This window comes from Erythrolamprus reginae, chromosome 1, assembly GCF_031021105.1.
Source record: "Erythrolamprus reginae isolate rEryReg1 chromosome 1, rEryReg1.hap1, whole genome shotgun sequence".
Classification (NCBI taxonomy): Eukaryota; Metazoa; Chordata; class Lepidosauria; order Squamata; family Dipsadidae; genus Erythrolamprus; species Erythrolamprus reginae.
This window is the reverse complement of record NC_091950.1, coordinates 421,022,583-421,043,941: the sequence shown is the minus strand read 5'-3', so window position 1 is coordinate 421,043,941 and position 21,359 is coordinate 421,022,583. Positions and strand designations below refer to the sequence as shown.

Sequence of the window (21,359 nt, the reverse complement as noted above, 5' to 3'; positions counted from 1 at the left end):
TATGAGGTCTTTTTCTGCTGTCAATCTTCTATGTTTCTAACAATGTTTATATACATAACACTAGTAAAAGAGAAACATTAGGACAAGGGACGGAAGGCACTCTAGTGCGCTTATGTATGCCCCTTACCGGCCCCTTTAGGAATCAGGAGAGGTCAACAGTGGAGAGTCTAAGGGTAAAGTTTGGAGAGTTGGGTGATGATATTACAGAGTCAGGTAGTGAGTTCCATGCATTAACTATTCGTATTTCCTGCATTACTAAAGTTGTATTCCCTGCAGTCGAGTTTACTTTAAGTTTGCATCTGTTGTGTGCTCATGTGTTGTTGTGGTTGAAGCGGAAGTAGCCTTTGACAGGAAGGATGTTGTAGCAGATGATTTTATGGGCTATGCTTAGGTCGTGATTAAGGCGACAGTAGTAGTTCTAAGCTTTCTAAACCTAGAATTGTAAATCTAGTTGCGTAGAGTATTTGACTCCTAATGTATTACTGTATTATTTTATTGCTGCAAGCCGCCGAGTCCCATGGGCGACATATAAGTCAATTAAATTAAATTAAATTACTCACTTATCAACTGCAGTGATTCGCTTAAGAATAGAGGCAAGAAAAGTCATAAAACGAGTTAAAATCCCACTTAACAATTGTCTTGCTTTGGAGAAGAAAGGATTTAACACCTCCATAAACTTATTTACAATGGAGGGGTGGGAAAGAAATAGGAATCCACCCTTTTGAGTCACATTTCCTTCTTTCTGCCCGGCCGGATCTGGCCTCTTTTACACAGCCGTCACACCCTCGCAACAACACAAAGCGGGAGACGGCTGGGCAAAGTCGACCTATTTCACCTGGCCTTTCCTAACACAGCTGCAGTCCGTTCCGGAAATCCAGTCCGGAGTTTGACTCCCGCACAACCCACTGTCCGCCTTTAGACGGTTGGCCCCTGTATTTATTTAATGGTTGATTAGCAGCCTCGGTTATTATTATTTTGCCCCCAAAGCGTTGCTGTCGCAACGGGTCTTTGCACGCGTCTGGTGCTCCTGGGTTCTCCCCTCCACACACACTTCTCTCTCCAGCTTTCAGGTGAGTGTGCAATGCGTGAGCGCGTCCGGGCCGTGCAAAAATAACCCTCTTTTTGCAAAAGGCGCTTTTCTCTCCTCTTCTTACACGTGGCGGGTCGCCTCCCTCCTCTAAACGACCGGTTTGCACCCTTTGCAAAGCTCACGCACTGTGCCTGTGCAATCCATGTGTGTCAGAGCCGTGCAAACATCCTATTCCCCTTGTCCTTTTGCAAAAGGCAGGTGGGATGCCCCCTCTAAATTAATGTGTGTGTGTGTGTGTTTTGCACCCGTGTGTGTGTGTGTTGCACCCTTTGCAAAGCGACAGCCACTTGCTTTTTCTCTTATTTTGAAAACAACTTCATTTAAATATATATATATATAAAGCAAGAGAAAAGTTGAAAACATTTGCTTTTCCTTGGCTTTGTTTCCGGGCGACTCCTCTTAAAAGGCCTGTGAATGGGGGATTTTTAAAATTATTATTTGCTGGCTTTTTGTTTTTCCAAAAGTCAAATTTCCTTGTTGGAGGAAGCTGTAGCTTCTCGCGCGCCTTTGCCAACCTGTTGCTGCCGCTTGGCGGAGGCGGCCGGGCGGGGAGTTTACAAGAGGCAAAGTTCAGCCTTTGCAAAGCTTACACAGCGGATGGGCGCAGGTGTCCTCGGTTTGCGACCAGGAGGGGAGTCCAAAGGAAGGGAGAGGTTTGCGAAGCCGGCTTTTTGCCCCCTGGGCCTGGGACGACCTTCCTTGTTTATGGTTAAGTGAATCACTGCAGTTAGTCACAAGGTTGTTAAGCGAATCAGGCTTTCGCTCATGGACTTTGGTTGTAAAAGGGGATCCCACGACCCCGGGACCTTGTTTGTTAGTTAGTTAGTTAGTTAGTTAGTTAGTTATGTATTTATTTATTTATTTTATTTATTTTATTTATTTTATTTATTTTATTTATTTTATTTATTTTATTTATTTATTTTATTTATTTTATTTATTTTATTTATTTTATTTATTTTATTTATTTTATTTATTTTATTTATTTTATTTATTTTATTTATTTTATTTATTTTATTTATTTTATTTATTTTATTTATTTTATTTATTTTATTTATTTTATTTATTTTATTTATTTTATTTATTTTATTTATTTTATTTATTTTATTTATTTTATTTATTTGTATGCCCTCCCCCTCTCCGCAGACTCAGTGGTGATGGTCATAAATGCAGGCCAGTTGCGTCCGAATTTTGATCAAGTGACCAAGAGGACTTTTGTCCCATTTGATGTTTTTTTTCTTTCAACAGTTGTTAAGTGAATTGCTGCTGTTAAGTTGGTCCCTTGGTTGTTAAGCGAATCGGGCTTTCCCACGGACTTGCCAAGGTGAGTTGTGCCCTGTTTTATGACCTGTCTTGTCACAGTGGTTAAGCAAATTGCGTTCCTAAATGAATGTGCCTCATTTTATGACCTTCCTGGCTACGGTTGTTAAGCGAATCGCCGCGGTTGTTAAGTTAGTTGCATGGTTAAGTGAATCTGGCTTCTTCATGGACTTTGCTTGTCAGAAAGGGGGATCCCCGAGTCTGCAGAGAGGGGCGGCATACAAATCTGATTAATAAATAAATAATAAAATAAATAAATACTGCAACTGTCATAAGTACATGCCAGTTGCCAAGCATCTAAATCAGGGTTCACCAATCTTTTGGACCTCAGGGACTACTAAACTTGTAATGTTAAATCCCTTGGACCACTAATATGAATTTAAAAAAAAGATAAATAGTATTTAGATAAATAGTATTTAGTACAATATAAAAATGCAAATAATTTGCATTTATAAATGCAAATAAATGGCTCAGGGCCAGACTATTTATGGGAATGCCCCCTCATACCTCGCTGCGGCCAGTAAGAGCCCACAGAGTCGGCCTTCTCCAGGTCCCGCCGCCAAACAATGTTGGTTGGCTGGACCTCGGGGAAGAGCCTTCTCGGTGGTGGCTCCCACCCTTTGGAATCAACTGCCCCAGAGAGCCGCAGGTCTTCCAGAAAGCTTTTAAGACCTGGCTTTTCCGGCAGGCCTGGAATTAGGTTGATTGCAAGTATGTATGGTTTTTTTTAATATTACTGTTTTATTGTATTGTTGGTTTTTATTATTATATTTTAACTGTTTTCATTGTTGTATTTATTCCTACTGTTAGCTGCTCAGAGTCAATTTTGGAGTGAGCAGGATGCATATATATACTGTACAGAAGTTTGATTTACTTGGAGTTATTTTGTGTTATATATTATTTATATATAAAGGGAACACTTAAACAACACAATATAACTCCAAGTAAATCAAACTTCTGTGAAATCAAACTGTCCATTTAGGAAGCAACACTGATTGACCGTCAATTTCACCTGCTATTGTGCACATTCAACTTTATACAGAACAAAGTATTCAATGAGAATACTTTCATTCATTCAGATCTGAGTAGTATATATAGAATAGAATAGAATAGAATTTTATTGGCCAAGTGTGATTGGACACACAAGGAATTTGTCTTGGTGCATATGCTCTCAACGTACATAACATAAAATATACATTTGTCAAGAATCATGTGGTACAACACTTAATGATTGTCATAGGGGTCAAATAAGCAATGAAGAAGCAATATTAATAAAAATCTTAGGATATACGCAACAAGTTACAGTCATACAGTCAACATGGGAGGAAATGGGTGATAGGAATAATGAGAAAAACTAGTAGAATAGAAGTGCAGATTTAGTAGAAAGTCTGACAGTGTTGAGGGAATTATTTGTTTAGTAGAGTAATGGCGTTCGGGAAAAAACTGTTCTTGTGTCTAGTTGTCTTGGTGTGAAGTGCTCTGTAGCGACGTTTTGAGGGTAGGAGTTGAAACAATTTGTGTCCAGGATGTGAGGGGTCAGTAAATATTTTACCCGCCCTCTTTTTGACTCGTGCAGTATACAGGTCCTCAATGGAAGGCAGGTTGGCAGCAATTGTTTTTTCTGCAGTTCTGATTCTCCTCTGAAGTCTGTGTTGGTCCTGTTGGGTTGCAGCACCAAACCAGACAGTTATAGAGGTGCAGATGACAGACTCAATGATTCCTCTGTAGAACTGTATCAGCAGCTCCTTGGGCAGTTTGAGCTTCCTGAGCTGGCGCAGAAAGAACATTCTTTGTTGTGCTTTTTTGATGATGTTTTTGATGTTAGGTGACCATTTTAGGTCTTGAGATATGATAGAACCTAGAAATTTGAAGGTCTCTACTGTTGATACTGTGTTGTCTAGTATTGTGAGAGGTGGAAGGGTGGAAGGGTTTCTCTTAAAGTCTACCACCATTTCTACGGTTTTGAGTGTGTTCAGTTCTAGATTGTTCTGGTCACACCACAAGGATAGTTGTTCAACTTCCCGTCTGTATGCAGATTCATCATTGTCTCGAATGAGTCCGATCACTGTTGTATCATCTGCAAACTTCAGTAGTTTAACAGATGGATCGTATGAGATGCAGTCATTAGTGTATAGAGAGAAGAGAAGTGGTGAGAGTACACAGCCTTGGGGGGCACCTGTGCTAATTGTACATATATCTGATGTGATTTTTCCTAGCTTCACCTGCTGCTTCCTGTCTGTTAGGAAGCTTGTGATCCACTTACAAGTGTGTTCAGGTACCGCTAGCTGATTTAGTTTGGTTAAGAGAATGTCCGGTACGATGGTATTGAATGCTGAACTGAAGTCCACAAAGAGGACCCTGGCGTAGGTCATTGGAGATTCAAGATGTTGAAGGATGTAGTGTAGAGCCATATTAACAGCATCGTCTGTTGATCTATTTGCTCGGTATGCAAATTGCAGGGGGTCTAACAGTGGATCCGTGATGGCTTTCAAATGGAACATCACTAGCCTTTCAAAGGTTTTCATAACTACAGATGTTAGAGCAACTGGTCTGTAGTCATTCAGTTCCTTGATGGAGGGCTTCTTTGGCACTGGGATGATAGTCGAGCGTTTGAAGCAGGAAGGAACATAGCACAACTCTAGTGATTTGTTGAAGATTTGGGTGAAGATGGGGGCCAATTGGTCAGCACAGACGTTTAAGCAAGAAGGAGTTATCTTATCTGGGCCTGGTGCTTTTCCAGGCTTCTGTCTGAGAAATAGATCTTTCACTTCCTTTTCTGTGATCACTAGGGGTTGTAAACACAATGGGATGGGTTCAATTGTAGAAGATTTAGCTGTTGTTGGTGTGTCTGGGATGGAGGTTGTGCACATAAGTGGTTGAGGTTTCTTTTCAAACCTGCAGTAGAACACATTCAGGTCATCTGCCAATTGCTGATCTCCTTCAGCTTGGGAAGGTGGTTTGCTGTAACAGGTGATGTTTTTGAGAGTTTTCCACATGTTTGCTGGTTCATTTGTTGAGAATTGATTCTTTAGCTTTTCAGAGTAGTTCCTTTTTGCTGCTCTGATCTCCCTTGTTAATATATTTCTGGTCTGATTGTACAGCATTCTATCACCTTTTCTGTAGGCTTCCTCTTTGGAATGACGTAACTGCTTGAGTTTGGCTGTGAACCAAGGTTTATTGTTACTGAGACTACTATAGATCTATTTTGGGCTTATTTGCCTCGATCAGGTAGCCACACCTTCCCTGGGATTTGAACCTGGGGCCTCTGCCTTGTAAGATATTTATATATAATATAATTTATATTATATATAATTTATATATTTTATTTATTTATTTATTAGATTTGTATGCTGCCCCTCTCCGGATAGAATAGAATAATGTACATACAGTATATATATTGCAGATTCAAGTCCCAGTGAGGGTATGGCTAGCTGATGAGGCCAAAATAGATCTATCCTAGTCTCCCTTAATTTTCAAATTCAGCAAAAAAAAAACCATACGACACACACACACGCACACATATTTAATTCAATTAATTTAATTAATTTATATTTAATATAATTCAGCAAAAACATGTGATACATGTGATATATATATATATATATGTAAATAAAATAATATATATAAATAAAATAAAATAAAATAAATATTCTGCAAACCACCAACATTTTCTCACAGACAATCCACCAGCAGCCTCCCGGTACGCACATCCCAGCATGCGCAGAAGCAAAAATATGCTGAGATGTGCGCACACGTGCAAGACACCCGAAGCTGCGTGCACAGCGCACTGGGAGGCACAATTCGCCCCTGAGGTAAATAAATTATAAACTCAAATGTGTTCAGGGCTATTGGGGTGCGTGAGAGAGCCTTTTGTCATGCGAAGCCAATGGAGAGACAGAATAAAAAATGGCGGCGTTTTCTTACCATCCCTAGAGCTATACTTTGGGACTGCAACTCCCAGAATCCCTAGCTTTCCATCATGGGAATTCTGGGAATTGTAGTTCAAATACCTAGAAGTGCCATTTTATTTGCGTAATGGATTGGGGAGGCGGGGGAAGGAGAAATGTCTGGTCCTTCACCCTAATCTTCTGGCTGCTTGTTGCTGTGGCCTCTTCCTAGCAACCAGGGCTTGTTTGTCCAGGTTGCCATGGTTGCTTCTTGGCATAATCATAGTTACCCAGGTATTAGCAAAAAAAGCTGGAGTGGATAGGTGGAAAACCAGGTCTGGACTTAGCTCTGGATGGATTCCAGTTGGTATCATTACCTTACCTACCTGTCTTCCTCTCCCTGCCTCCCTCCCTCCTTTCCCCATATTTACCCTTCTTTCCTTCCTTCTTTCTTTCTGACCTCCCTCCCTTCCTTTCCTTCTTTCCTCCTCCCTATTTTTCCTCCCTCCCCCCTTCCTTCCTGTTCCTTTTTTCTATTTTTGTTTCTTTTTTTCATTCTTTTTTCCTTCCCCCCCTCCCTTTTATTAATAATAATTTAATAATAATTTATTAGATTTGTATGCCGCCCCTCTCCGTAGACTCGGAACGGCTGATTGCCTTCCTCTATTCCTCCCTCCCTGCCCCCATTTTCCTTCCCAGCCTCCTTCCTTCCTTCCTTCCTTCCTTCCTTCCTTCCTTCCTTCCTTCCTTCCTTTTTATCTTCCTTTTTTTTCTTTCTTCTTTCTTCCTTCTCCTTCCTATCTTCTTCCTTCTTTCCTTCCTTTTCATTCCCATCTCCCTCCTTCCTTCCCTCCCTCCTCCCTCCCTCTTCTTTCTTTCTTTCTTTCTTTCTCTCTCTCTCTCTTTCTCTCTCTTTCTTTCTTTCAGTAACCGAATTTAAACATGCCTGGGATAAACATATATCCATTGTAAGATAAAATACAGAAAATAGTATAAGGGCAGACTAGATGGACCATGAGGTCTTTTTCTGCCGTCACTCTTCTATGTTTCTAAGTTTCTATGTTTCTTTTTTTCATAATTGGTATTCTAATTATGAGAATTATAAAGTCTCTCCAAAGATGGGACATCTAACTAATGCATTCTACATCAATGCAGGATAGAAACGAACCATGCAAAATAAATTTGATGGTCCCCTTTGCCCACTACGCAGCGAAAGCTTCATGATTTTTCTGCCTGGCCTGTCTCCTTTGCAAGGCCTCTTGGCTTTTATTCCACCATCTCTTTTAGTCTGACCTCACTTTCTACTAACTTTCCTTTGTGTTTAAAAGCCAAAGGAAGCTGGTTTGCTGAACTCCATCCTTCAATATCCTGTTTATTTCCAAGAATGCCTTGTAAGCATCCTTTAGGAATAAAAGGGCAATCCCCTCCTACTTCCTAAAATGTAAACAGAGGATGAGGAGGCTGCGAAAGACACCCATGAAAAATTAGAGGCCATCCTATATCTCCTATACCTTTCTTCTATTCCTCTATCTCTTCTTCTATTCTTTCACTGATATGTTCTATTACTCTATCTTCTTTTCTATTCTTTCATAGATATATTTTACTATGAGTACCTCCTCTATAACCTTCATCATGTATTTTACTATGTGTATATAGATATATACCCACTAAAACTCTCATTGTGTATTGGACAAAATAAATAAAATAAATAAATTTTGAGGAGGGATGTTTGTTGAGAAAGATGGGCCCCACGGGACATTGTGATGAAGCAGGTCACAATACTATAATTCTATAATTGTATGACAAATAAATAAATAAATAAATAAATGCATACATTCATACTTGCCACAAAGAATTTTTTCTTTGCCACAAAGAATTCTTTATTGGCCAAGTGTGATTGGACGCACAAGGAATTTGTCTTATTTATTAATTAAATTTATTAAATTTATACAGTGTTCCCTCGATTTTCGCGGGTTCGAACTTCGCGAATAGTCCATACCACGGTTTTTCAAAAAATATTAATTAAAAAATACTCCACGGTTTTTTTTCTATACAGCTTTTCCCGCCCGATGACGTCATATGTCATCGCCAAACTAATAATTTTTGCAAATAAATAACAAAAAAAAAATGTTAATAAATAATTATGTTTATAAATATCAGGATCACTAAGTGTCTTAATCAGTGGTGAGTACCAGTAATAATGGTGAGTAAATGGTTGTTAAGAGAATGGGAAAAGGTAATTTAGGGGTTTAAAGTCTTAAGGGATGGCTTATAATATTGTGCACAGCAAAAAATTGTGTATTTACTTCCGCATCTGTACTTCGCGGAAATTCGACTTTTGCGGGTCGTCTCGGAACGCATCCCCCGCGAAAATTGAGGGAACACTGTACCACCCATTTCAATCACAAGGTGACAGTGGGCAGCTTACAGTGTTAACCTTGGTAGTAAGATAACAAAAGTTATAAGCTAGGAAGAATTCTGCCAGTTTCTCCCTCAAGGTGAAGCCATCTAAGCCCTGCGCCCTCTAAAGCCTGACCACACTCTCATGAGGACTACAGCCTTGTGCAGTTTTATTTTCCACCAGCAGAGGGCTTTTTAGGGAAATAAGCTGGGCACTGAATTCGAAATGGAAGGCTCCCCTTCTATAGTCCCTTACTAGGACAGCTAAGAGATGGGTTGCAAAGTTAGTCGGTCCTTCTCTTGCAGGTTTTGACCAGTGTTTCCTTACCACGCGGGCCTAGGGAATTCTGGGAGTTGAATCCACCCATCTTAAAGCATGCTGGCTGAGGATTCTGGGGCGTGAAGTCAGAGGTGGTATTCAGCCATTTTGGACAGGTTCGGACGAACTGGTAGTAGCGACCTGTGGCTGGGCTGGCGATATGCCGTTCTATTTCGGCACGTTTTGAAGCTGTGTGCATGCGTGCAAGCCATAAGCATGAGTAAAGTGCTTGTGCCAAAGACTACATATGTGCACGGAATGCTGTGCACATGTGCGTAAGGCATGTATGTGGCCGAAATAAGTGTGCATGCACACATTTGCAAACCGGTAGAGAAAGTCAGTGAATCCCACTCTTCTTAAAGCAGGCTGGCTGGGGAATCCTGGGAGTGGAAGTCTGAGTATTCTGAGCAGAGACAGGTTACAAGCGGAGTGCCACAAGGGTCTGTTCTGGGTCCTATTCTTTTTAATATGTTTGTGAGTGACATAGGGGAAGGTTTGGTAGGGAAGGTTTGCCTATTTGCCGATGACTCTAAAGTGTGCAATAGGGTTGATCTTCCTGGAGAGGTCTGTAATATGGTAAATGATTTAACTTTACTAGATAAATGGTCAAAGCAATGGAAACTGCAGTTTAATGTTTCCAAATGTAAAATAATGCACTTGGGGAAAAGGAATCCTCAATCTGAGTATTGCATTGGCAGTTCTGTGTTAGCAAAAACTTTAGAAGAGAAGGATCTAGGGGTAGTGATTTCTGACAGTCTCAAAATGGGTGAGCAGTAGGAAAAGCAAGTAGGATGCTTGGCTGCATAGCTAGAGGTATAACAAGCAGGAAGAGGGAGATTGTGATCCCCTTATATAGAGCGCTGGTGAGACCACATTTGGAATACTGTGTTCAGTTCTGGAGACCTCACCTACAAAAAGATATTGACAAAATTGAACGGGTCCAAAGACGGGCTACAAGAATGGTGGAAGGTCTTAAGCATAAAACGTATCAGGAAAGACTTCATGAGCTCAATCTGTATAGTCTGGAGGACAGAAGGAAAAGGGGGGACATGATCGAAAGATTTTAATATGTCAAAGGGTTAAATAAGGTCCAGAAGGGAAGTGTTTTTAATAGGAAAGTGAACACAAGAACAAGGGGACACAATCTGAAGTTAGTTGGGGGAAAGATCAAAAGCAACGTGAGAAAATATTATTTCACTGAAAGAGTAGTAGGTCCTTGGAACAAACTCCCAGCGGACGTGGTTGGTAAATCCACAGTAACTGAATTTAAACATGCCTGGGATAAACATAGATCCATTGTAAGATAAAATACAGGAAATAGTATAAGGGCAGACTAGATGGACCATGAGGTCTTTTTCTGCCGTCAGTCTTCTATGTTTCTAAGTCCAATGATATTAAAATATGCTGGCTGGGGAATTCTGGGAGTTGGTGTCAAAGCATGCTCACTGGGGAATTCTGGGAGTGGAAGTCCACCCATCTTAAAGCAGGCTGGCTGGGGAATCTTAACAATTGAAGTCCAACCATATTAAAGCATCATAGCTGGGGAATTTAGGGAATAGATGTCCACCCACCTTAAAAGTGGCCAAATTTGAGAAGCCCTACTTTAAATTCTAGCATGTCGCATGTTTTTGTGGTGGTGGTGGTGGCACATTCGGTGCTGGGAATCGTGCTGAAATCCCCCCCCCCCCTCTAACTGCCAAAATGGAGCCTTTTTTTCACCCTGAGAACAGAATAGGCTGGAAAAATATGTTATTTCCTGTCTTCGAAAGAAGCCAAGGACAAGCTATTTGTATTTTTGATACGGCTCCGGTGAGGCAGTTGGGCAGAATCCGGCCTTGACCATTTGGAAGAGCCAGGAAAACCGGCTTTTGAACCTTGTTCGCCTTTCTCTTTATTAAAAAAAAGAAGAAGATATTCGAGAATATATTTTTTCCACAGGCGAAAATCAGCCACTGAACCTTTAGAAACATAGAAGATTGACGGCAGAAAGAGACCTCCTGGTCCATCTAGTCTGCCCTTATACTATTTCCTGTATTTTATCTTAGGATGGATCTATGTTTATCCCAGGCATGTTTAATTTCAGTTACTGTGGAGCCTGGGGTGGGTTAAATATGGGCCTAGCGGGCCCAACGGAAGTCAGGAAATGGACTGTTTTCGGCCTCCGGAGGGCTTCTGGGGGACAGGGTGGGTTTGTTTTCAGCCTCCCCAGGCTTCAGGGAAGCCTCTGAAACTCCTGGGGCGGGCGGAAAATGGAAGTTGGGAAATGATTGTGTGCCCATGCTCAGGGAAGAGCCAACATGGGATCGGCAGCAGCGTATTTATTTATTTATTTATTTATGCATGCATGCATGCATGCATGCATGCATGCATGTATGTATGTATTTATTTATTAATTTTAAAGGCCTAGGGGGAAAGAATGTTTCAGTTCCCCCATGCCTGACGGCAGAGGTGGGTTTTAAGAAGCTTACGAAAGGCGAGGATGGTGGGGGCAATTCTAATCTTTGGGGGGAGTTGGTTCCAGAGGGCCGGGGCCGCCACAGAGAAGGCTCTTCACCTGGGTCCCACCAAGCGACATTGTTTGGTTGACAGGACCCGGAGAAGGCCAACTATGTGGGACCTAATCAGTCACTGGGATTCGTGCAGCAGAAGGTGGTCCCTGAGATATTCTGGTCCGGTGCCATGAAGGGCTTTATAGGTCATAACCAACACTTTGAATTGTGACTGGAAATTGATCGGCAACCAATGCAGACTGCGGAGTGTTGGTGTAACATGGGCATGTCTTGGGAAGCCCATGATTGCTCTCGCAGCTGCATTCTGCACGATCTGAAGTTTCCAAACACTTTTCAAAGGTAGCCCCATGTAGAGAGCGTTACAGTAGTTGAGCCTCGAGGTGATGAGGGCATGAGTGACTGTGAGCAGTGAGTCCCGGTCCAAACAGGGCCGCAACTGGTGCACCAGCCGAACCTGGACGAATGCCCCTCTCGCCACAGCTGAAAGATGGTTCTCTAATGTGAGCTGTGGATTGCTACCGGTATGGTAAAGGACGGCGCACCAGTAGCGATCGCTGTGCTGCGCATGCAGCTTCAGTTAGCTGTGTGTGTGTGTGTGTGTGTGTCGCAGTGTGTTTTTGCTTCTGCGAATGCACAAGAAGCAAAATCTTGTGAGGGGACCGCATGCACACGTGAGATTTCGGCGATTTTTTGCTTCTGCCCATGTGCGGAAGCAAAAAAATAGCCGAAATCTCTCACGCACGTGCCCTCCCGAGGTTTTGCTTCCTGCGCATGCACAGAAGCAAAAACACACTGAGACATGCGCATAAACTAACTAAAGCTGCGTGCACAGTGCACCACTATCAGCGGTAATAGGAATCCGCCCCTGGGGATCGCGTGTGTATTTGCAGGGCGGTGGAGCATGGGAGCCTTGAAGTATGGGCGTGGGCATGAGGGGAAAAACGTTTGCCAATGTTGGTATAGGTTCCCTTCCAGCTCATTCTATTCTATTCTATTCTATTCTATTCTATTCTATTCCTTATTTTATTTTATTCTATTCTATTCTAATTCTATTCTTATTCTATTCTTATTTTAATCTATTCTAATGTTATTCTATTCTTATTTTATCTGGAGAGGGGCGGCATACAAATCTAATAAATAAATAAATAAAATAAATAAAATAAATAAAATAAATAAAATAAATAAAATAAATAAAATAAATAAAATAAATAAAATAAATAAAATAAATAAAATAAATAAAATAAATAAAATAAATAAAATAAATAAAATAAATAAAATAAATAAAATAAATAAATAAAATAAATAAAATAAATAAATAAAATAAATAAAATAAATAAAATAAATAAAATAATAAATAAAATAAAATAAAATAAATAAATAAAATAAATAAAATAAAATAAATAAAATAAATAAATAAAATAAATAAATAAAATAAATAAAATAAATAAAATAAATAAAATAAATAAAATAAATAAAATAAATAAAATAAATAAATAAAATAAAATAAATAAATAAATTCTCTTCTTATTCTATTCTATTCTTATTTTATTCAATCCTAATTCTATTCTATTATTTTATTCTATTCTATTCTTTATTCTATTCTATTCTTATTTTATTCTATTCTATTCTATTCTTATTTTATTTTATTCTAATTCTATTCTATTCTTATTTTATTTTAATTTTAATCTATTCTAATTTTATTCTATTCTATTCTATCCGGAGAGGGGCGGCATACAAATCCAATAAATAAATAAATAAATAAATAAATAAATAAATAAATAAATAAATAAATAAATTCTTATTCTATTCTATTCTTATTTTATTTTATTTTATTCTATTCTATTTTAGTCTTACTTTATTCTATTCTAATTCTATTCTATTCTTTATTCTATTCTATTCTTATTTTATTCTATTCTAATTCTATTCTTTATTCTATTCTATTCTAATTTTATTCTATTCTTATTCTATTCTATTCTAAACCTTTTTTTCTACAAAGTAATTTTTTTCTCTCTCTGCAGGTTTGACTCTACGTCTCGCAGGCCCAGGGCTGACCGATCCATGGCGGAAACCATCTTTGGCAATGGGAATGACCAGTGGGTATGTCCAAATGACCGACACCTGGCTCTCCGCGCCAAGTAGGTGGATCCGTAGATTTTCCCCATCCTCTTTAATCAATCACGATCATAAATGGATTCCCCCCCCCCCTCATTCCTTTATGGCAGTGTTTCCCAACGTGTGGTACCCAGGGGTATGGGAGGAGGTTTGTGGGGGTAAGCGTTCAGAAAAAGTCCTGAAATACATCATGCCTTTTCCAACTTCATATTTATGTGAAGTTGCTTTTTCAGCATTTGTAGACATTGAGTTGAAAAAAAGGAACACAATTTATTTATTTATTTATTAATTAAATTTGTATGCTGCCCATCTCCGTAGACTCGGGACGGCTCACAACAGTAATAGAAAAACAATGTACAATACAAATCTAATAATTAAAACTAAAAACCCATAATTTAAAAAACATGCACACAACATACCATACATAAACAATATAGGCCTGGGGAAGTTATCTCAGTTCCCCCATGCCTGACGGCAGAGGTGGGTTTTAAGGAGTTTACGAAAGGCAAGGAGGGTGGGGGCAGTTGTAATCTCAGGGGTGAGCTAGTTCCAGAGGGTCGGGGCCGCCACAGAGATGACATTGTTTAGTCGACGGGACCCGGAGAAGGCCAACTCTGTGGGACCTAACCGGTCGCTGGGATTCGTGCAGCAGAAGGCAGTCCTGGAGATATTCTGGCCCGATGCCATGAAGGGCTTTATAGGTCATAACCAACACTTTGAATTGTGACCGGAAACTGATCGGCAACCAATGCAGACTGCGGAGTGTTGGTGTAGCATGGACATACCTTGGGAAGCCCATGATTGCTCTCGCAGCTGCATTCTGCACGATCTGAAGTTTCCGAACACTTTTCAAAGCCCCATTGGACATGGAACCGCATCTCAGATTAAAATTAACAACCAGGGAACCAAATTATGACGATCTGTCATCTCAGCAGCACAAACAATTCCATCCTTCTCATTGATCCAAATAAATGTTATTTGTAATATAACTTTTATTTATATTTTATTATGAATAACTTTATTTTCCATTTATTATTATTTTGTGTATGTACCAAAAAAAAAGAAAAAATGAATATATATTTTATTGTTATTAAAATACATCCATTTTTTTCGACCAGGGGTACTAAGCGTTATGAAAATTATAGAAGGGGTACACATATGTCAAAAGTTTGGGGATCACTGCTTTATGGAGACATGCTCAACCTTGCTTGTAGATCTTAATAATGATAATAATAATATTAATATTAATATTAATAATAATAAATAATAATAATAAATAATAATTTATTAGATTTGTATGCCGCCCCTCTCCGTAGATTTGGAGCGACCTTAAATTGTAAGGTCTTGGAGATCGATCTGCGGGTAGTCCCCGAGTTATGACAACAATTGAGACTAAATATCCCCTGCATGTTAAGTGAGTTTTGCCCCATTTTACGACCTTTCCTGCCACGGTCGTTAAGTGAATCTGGCTTCCCCATTGGCTTTGCTTGTCGGAAGGTCGCAGAAGGGGATCACATGACCCCAGGACACTGCAACCGTCATTATAATTGGGGATGCTGCAGTTGTCTTAAGAGAGTTGCAGAGTTGGAAGGGACCTTGGAGGTCTTCTAGTCCAACCCCCCTACTCAGGCAGGAAGCCCTCTATCATTTCAGACAAACATCTGAGCAATTTAAAAGCCCTAAAAAATACGGTCGTAAATTGGAGCCAACCTGCATTTAGATAGGCAAATACTGCATTTACAGAAACGGAAATGGTGATTGACTGAAAAAAATATACAGTGATACCTCGTCTTATAAACTTAATTGGTTCCGGGACAAGGTTTGTAAGGTGAAAAGTTTGTAAGACGAAACAATGTTTCCCATAGGAATCAATGGAAAAGCGATTAATGCGTGCAAGCCCAAAACTCACCCCTTTTGCCAGCCGAAGCGCCCGTTTTTGCGCTGCTGGGATTCCCCTGAGGTTCCCCTCCATGGGAAACCCCACCTCTGGACTTCCATGTTTTTGTGATGCTGCAGGGGAATCCCAGCAGGACAAAAATGGGTGCTTCACTGGCAACGGAAGTCCGGAGGTGGGGTTTCCCAGCGAGGGGAGCCTCAGCGAAATTGCAGCATCGCAAAACCCCACCTCTGGACTTCTGTTGCCAGCGAAGCACCCGTTTTTGCGTTGCTGGGATTGCCCTGCAGCATCGCAAAAACACGGAAGTCCGGAGGTGGTGTTTCCCATGGAAGGGAGCCTCAGGGGAATCCCAGCAGCGGAAAAACGGGCGCTTCGCTGGCAACAGAACTCCAGAGGCGGGGCATCCCAGTGGTGGCAGCTTGGGTTTGTAAGGTGAAAATAGTTTGGAAGAAGAGGCAAAAAAATCTTAAACCCCGGGTTTGTATCTCGAAGTTTGTATAACGAGGGGTTTGTAAGACGAGGTGTATATTCAAAATTAGTTTGTTTTCTTTGCAAGGCTTCACACCGGTTGGTCAGTGCACACTTTCCAAACAGACCGTCAGAGGAAGATGCAAGCGCTGGACGCGAAAGAAATGGAGGTCATTCTGGCAGTCATCCGAAGAGCCGAGAAGCTGGACATAATCGAGCAGAAGAGAATAGGGTATTTGCCTGCCTGTCCTTCTGTCTGTCTTGTCTGTCTGTCTGTCTGTCTGTCTGTCTGTCTGTCTGTCTCTCTCTCTCTCTCTCTCTCTCTCTCTCTCTCTATCCATCAATCCCTCTATTTCGCCTTCTTCCTTTATTTCTCTCTCTCTCTCTCCCCCTTTCACTTTACTCCCCTTTGAATGGATTATGTATTTTATTGATTTCTTTAGAACACTTACAAGTAGTATCAACCTTGTCTGTCTGTCTGTCCATTTGGTCTATATGGTATAGGTATGTAGGTCTTGGCATATTCAGGTCTCTTCTGTGTACGGTTGATAGAATTGATTTGATCAACCTTACACGGGGAAAGATCTGAATATGCCAAGACCTATGTATGTATGTATATATGTATGTATGTATGTATGTATGTATACATATATACATGTGTAACATATTTTTGCTGATAATGAAAAGGAAGGGAGACTAGTATAGATCTATTTCAAGCTATTTTGCTTGGCACACAGCCCAGGAAGTCAATCTCCCTTATCTTCCGTTGATTCAGATGATGACATTTTGGACCCACGTAAGTGCAGAATTATGTGTAGAAGAGACCAAGTAAGAACATATTACAGGAGATAAGAGAGGCCACCTGTGTTTGGGTGGGGCTCCAGTAATTAGGGCTGCTGCTATAAATAGCAGCATGTCAGTTTGGCTGTTGTGGAAGACTATCTGATCAGAGTTCATCAGGAATCTTGTGTGCTGGACTTTGTTGATTTTTCACGGCTTGGAAAACAAAGCAGAGCAGTGTGTGTGTGTGTGTGTGTGTCACTTCCTTCCTTGGAAGAAGAAGGGGTGTGAAGTTTCTTCACAGCTGCTAGCTAAGTACTTAAGGACTGCTTAAGGGAAATTGTACAGACTATCTGATTGTTTTGGGAAGAGTGCTCTTTGCAATACAAAAAGAGTGCTTTGTTTCTTTTGAATTTTGTGATAAAGAACACTGTTTTGAATTTTCAAACGTGTGTGTGTCTGAAATTTGTACCCTTGAATTTTCGGGAGGCTCCTATCAGAGAGCCCGGCAGAACAATATATACATGTTTTCGTAGATTTTTTTCGCAGATTGCACCAAGACCTACATATATATATATATATATATATACACACACACACACACACACACACACACACACATATAGATACACGCACACACACACACATATGTTTGTGTATAAATATATATACAGTGGTACCTCGTCACATGAACCCCATATCATACAAACTTTTCGAGATATGGACCCAGGTTTCGGAATTTTTTTGCCTCTTCTTATGAACTTTTTTTCACCTTACGATCCCAAGCCGCCGCCGCTGGGATGCCCTGCCTCTGGACTTCCGTTGCAAGCGGAGCGCCTGTTTTTGCGATCCTGGGATTCCCCTGAGGCTCCCGTCCATGGGAAACCCCACCTCCGGACTTCCGCTTTTTTGCGATGCTGTAGGGAAATCCCAGGAGGGGAATCCCAGGATCGCAAAAACGGGCGCTCCGCTGGCAACGGAAGTCCGGAGGTGGGGTTTCCCAGCAAGGGAAGCCTCAGCGAAATCGCACCATCGCAAAAACACGGAAGTCCTCAAAACCCCACCTCTGGACTTCTGTGATTTTGCGATGGTGCATCACAAAAACGCGGAAGTCCGGAGATGGGGTTTCCCATGGAGGGGAGCTTCAGGGGAATCCCATCAGCGCAAAAACAGGCACTTTGGCTTGAAAAAGGGGTAAATTTGGGGCTTGCGCGCATTAATCGGTTTTCCATTCATTCCTATGGGAAACATTGTTTCGTCTTATGAACTTTTCACCTTACGAACCTCCTCCCGAAGCCAATTACGTTCGTAAGACAAGGTATCACTGTATATCTATATGTATATAGATACATACTTGTTTTCATAGATTTTCATAGTACAGGTTATGAAGGTCTTGGCATATTCGGGTTTCTTCCCGTGTAAGTTTCAGAGATTCCTGGCGACATTTCGACGAGGTCCCACTTGTCATCTTCAGGCTGGTGCTTTTGGCCTGGTGCTAGGGTGAACATCGCGTGAGCTGAGCTATAGAGGGAAGGAGGAACATTGTCCAGTTCGGCAAAAGTTCGGGTTCGGGAGGCCGCTGGGAAGCCCCGCCGCCCGGCTGTCACCTTTTAAAACAGCCGGGGGGCTTCTCGGCGACCTCCCGAACGCCGAACCCGGAAGTTCAGGTTTGGCGTTCGGGTTCAGGAGGACGCTGGGAAGCACCCCCGGCTGTTTCAAAAGGTGACAGCCGGGCGGTGGCGTTTTTTGCATGTTTTTTTTTTCCGTTGCACGGATTAATGGATTTTACATTGTTTCCTATGGGAAACAATGTTTCGTCTTACGAACTTTTCGTCTTACGAACCTCCCCCTGGAACCAATTAGGTTCGTAAGATGAGGTATTACTGTATATACTACCCTGTTTCCCCGAAAATAAGACGTACCCCGAAAGTAAGGCATGTCAGGTTTTGCAGAATTTGCTAATATAACGCACCCCCCGAAAATAAGGCATAGTCAAGTTTACATATGGTATGGTGGAAAAACATACGTTACCACTCAAAGCTGTTCATAGCAGTACCGTAATAATGTGGCGTCCCCTGCTGACCCCTTCCATTGCTTTGTACCGTCCAGTACAGCAGACACAGTCTGCTGCTGTCTCACCGCCATTACAGTCTCCACTACAGTGCGTAGGCTGTAGCTCCTCTGGTGGCCGGAAGCTGCAATAGCGGGAGTATACTGTTGTACCATATAAGTGCCGTCGTTTGTGTGTGTGGGTGCCATACTGACAGGTACCGTACCGTAATCAGTGTACCGTACGGTACACTTTCTTTGGGGGTGTCAGCTTTTCTGCCTGTGAATTTGTCTTATTTGAGAAATATAAGGCACCCCCCGAAAATAAGACGTAGCACAACTTTTGGAACAAAAATTAATATAAGACAGTGTCTTATTTTCAGGGAAGCACGGTATATTTCATTTCATTTCATTTTCATTTATTCATTTGTCCAATACAGTGATCTCTCGGTTAGCGCGGGGGTTACGTTCCAAGACCTCCCGCGCTAACCGATTTCCGCGTTATACTGGATGCGGAAGTAAAAACCACCATCTGCGCATGTGCGCCATTTTTTCATGGCCGCACATGCGCAGATGGTGGAGTTTGCGTGTGGGTGGCGGGGAAGACCAAGGGAAGATTCCTTCAGCTGCCCAACAGCTGATCTGCTCCGCAGCGCGGAAGCAGCGAGGAGCCGAAGATGGGGTAAAGGCAAAGGGGAAACCCCATCTTCGGCTCCTCGCTGCTGCCGCGCTGCGGAGCGGATCAGGTGTTGGGCGGCTGAAGGAACCTTCCCTTGGTCTTCCCGCCGCCCAGGCAAAGGGGAAAGATCGCTTGCCGCTTTGCAGCTTGGAGCCTTGCTTCGCCTCCTTCGCTGCAATAGGCAAGCGGCAAGCGAACTTGAGAAAGAGAGAGAAAGGAGGGCGACTTGCCAGTCCACGCCCCCCTGGATGAACAGCCTCGCATGGCCCCAGCGCCGGGCTCCGCTGTTGCCTCCGCCCCCATTCGGCTCTGCAGCTGAGAGGCCTTCCCGGCAGAGCCCTCCCCAACAGCTCCCGCCGCCAGCGCAAAAAAGAAAAGAAAAAAAAATCCCCAAAAGAGGCAGGCACAAAGCGGGGGCACAAGGGGAGCTGCCCGGCAGAGGTTGCTTTTTTTCTTCTCGTGGGCAAGTGGAGGGGGGGAGAGAGAAGGGAGGAAGAGAGTGTGAGAGAGGAAGAAAGAGAGAGAGAAATGATAGAAAAAAGGGGAGAAAAAAGAGAAATGAGAAAATGATTGAAGCATAGTGACAGGAAAGAAAGAGAAAGAGACAGAGAAGTGACTCTTGGTGATGACGTATGACGTCATCGGGTGGGAAAAACCGTGGTATAGCAAAAAAACCGCGGACTTATTTTTTAATTAATATTTTCTGAAAAACCGCGTTGCAGCGTTTCGCGCTAATCGAGAACGCGCAAATCGAGGGATCACTGTACACAAATACGTAGGAAGAAAAATAGACATGTGATAATATCAAAGAGGGTGAAGGTGAACTTAGAGGAGAGGATACATGAAAGGAAGAGAATATACAGTGGTACCTCAAGATACGAACCCCTCGTCTTACGAACAATTCGTGATACGAACCCGGGGTTCAGAAAAAATTTGCCTCTTCTTACGAACTTTTTTCAAGTTACGAACGCCAAACCCGAACTTCCGGGTTCGGCATTGGGAGGCTCCTGGGAAGCCCCCGGGCTGTTTTAAAAGGTGACCGCCGGGCTGGGGGGCTTCCCAGCAACCTCCCGAATCCCGAACTTTTGCCGAACTTCCAGGTTCGGGGTTCGGGGGGGTGCTGGGAAGCCCCCCAGCCCGGCGGTCACCTTTTAAAACAGCCGGGCGGCTTCTCAGGAGCCTCCCAACGCCGAACGCGGAAGTTCGGGTTTGGCGTTTGGCTTCCGGAGGCTCCTGGGAAGCCCCCCGGCTGTTTTAAAAGGTCACAGCCAGGCTGGGGCGCTTGCCAGCAGCCCCGACTCCCTGCCGCTCGCCCATGGCCGGCAGAAGATCGCTCTTGCCCGGCTTCCGCGCGAGGCATCAGGTCAGCATTCTGTGGGGCGGGCGGCGGGGAAGCCGGCGGCTGTGGCAGCTGCTGCAGGAGGCTTTCCCCCTCCTCGTCCGCCGCCCGCCCGCCCAGAATGCTGACCTGATGCCTCGCGGGGAAGCCGGGCAAGAGCGATCTTCTGCCGGCCATGGGCGAGCTACAATAAGCTTCCACGCCCTCGCCCGTGCCTGGCGGGAGGTGAAGAGTGCTTTGCCCAGTGCAAAGTTGACAGCAAGCAGCTCCGCAGTCCCCAAAGGAGGCTTAACCCCGCCCCTCTGTCCCACCCCTCGCCCGTATCCGGCATAACTTCCTCCTGCCTATCCCCGCTCTTCTGCCGGCCACGGGCGAGGGGTGGGACAGAGGGGTGGGGTTAAGCCTCCTTTCGGGACTGCGGAGCTGCTTGCTGTCAACTTTGCACTGGGCAAAGCACTCTTCAGCTCCCGCCAGGCACGGGCGAAAGGCGAGGAAGCCTATTGTAGCAGCTG

The 21,359-nt window shown here is 42.7% G+C and overlaps 1 protein-coding gene across 1 annotated transcript in view; it reads left to right on the top strand.

Moving 5' to 3' along the window:
* The first annotated feature begins 817 nt into the window (after positions 1 to 817).
* Positions 818 to 21,359, top strand: part of LOC139155946 (double C2-like domain-containing protein beta) — a 295,913-nt gene continuing 275,371 nt past the window's right edge. Inside the window, exons 1-4 of the mRNA XM_070731359.1 lie at positions 818 to 1,070; positions 2,336 to 2,411; positions 13,542 to 13,658; positions 16,089 to 16,232. Of these exons, the coding sequence (XP_070587460.1) occupies positions 13,582 to 13,658; positions 16,089 to 16,232 (221 nt within the window). The 5' untranslated portion in view covers positions 818 to 1,070; positions 2,336 to 2,411; positions 13,542 to 13,581. The remainder of the gene's footprint in view (positions 1,071 to 2,335; positions 2,412 to 13,541; positions 13,659 to 16,088; positions 16,233 to 21,359) is intronic.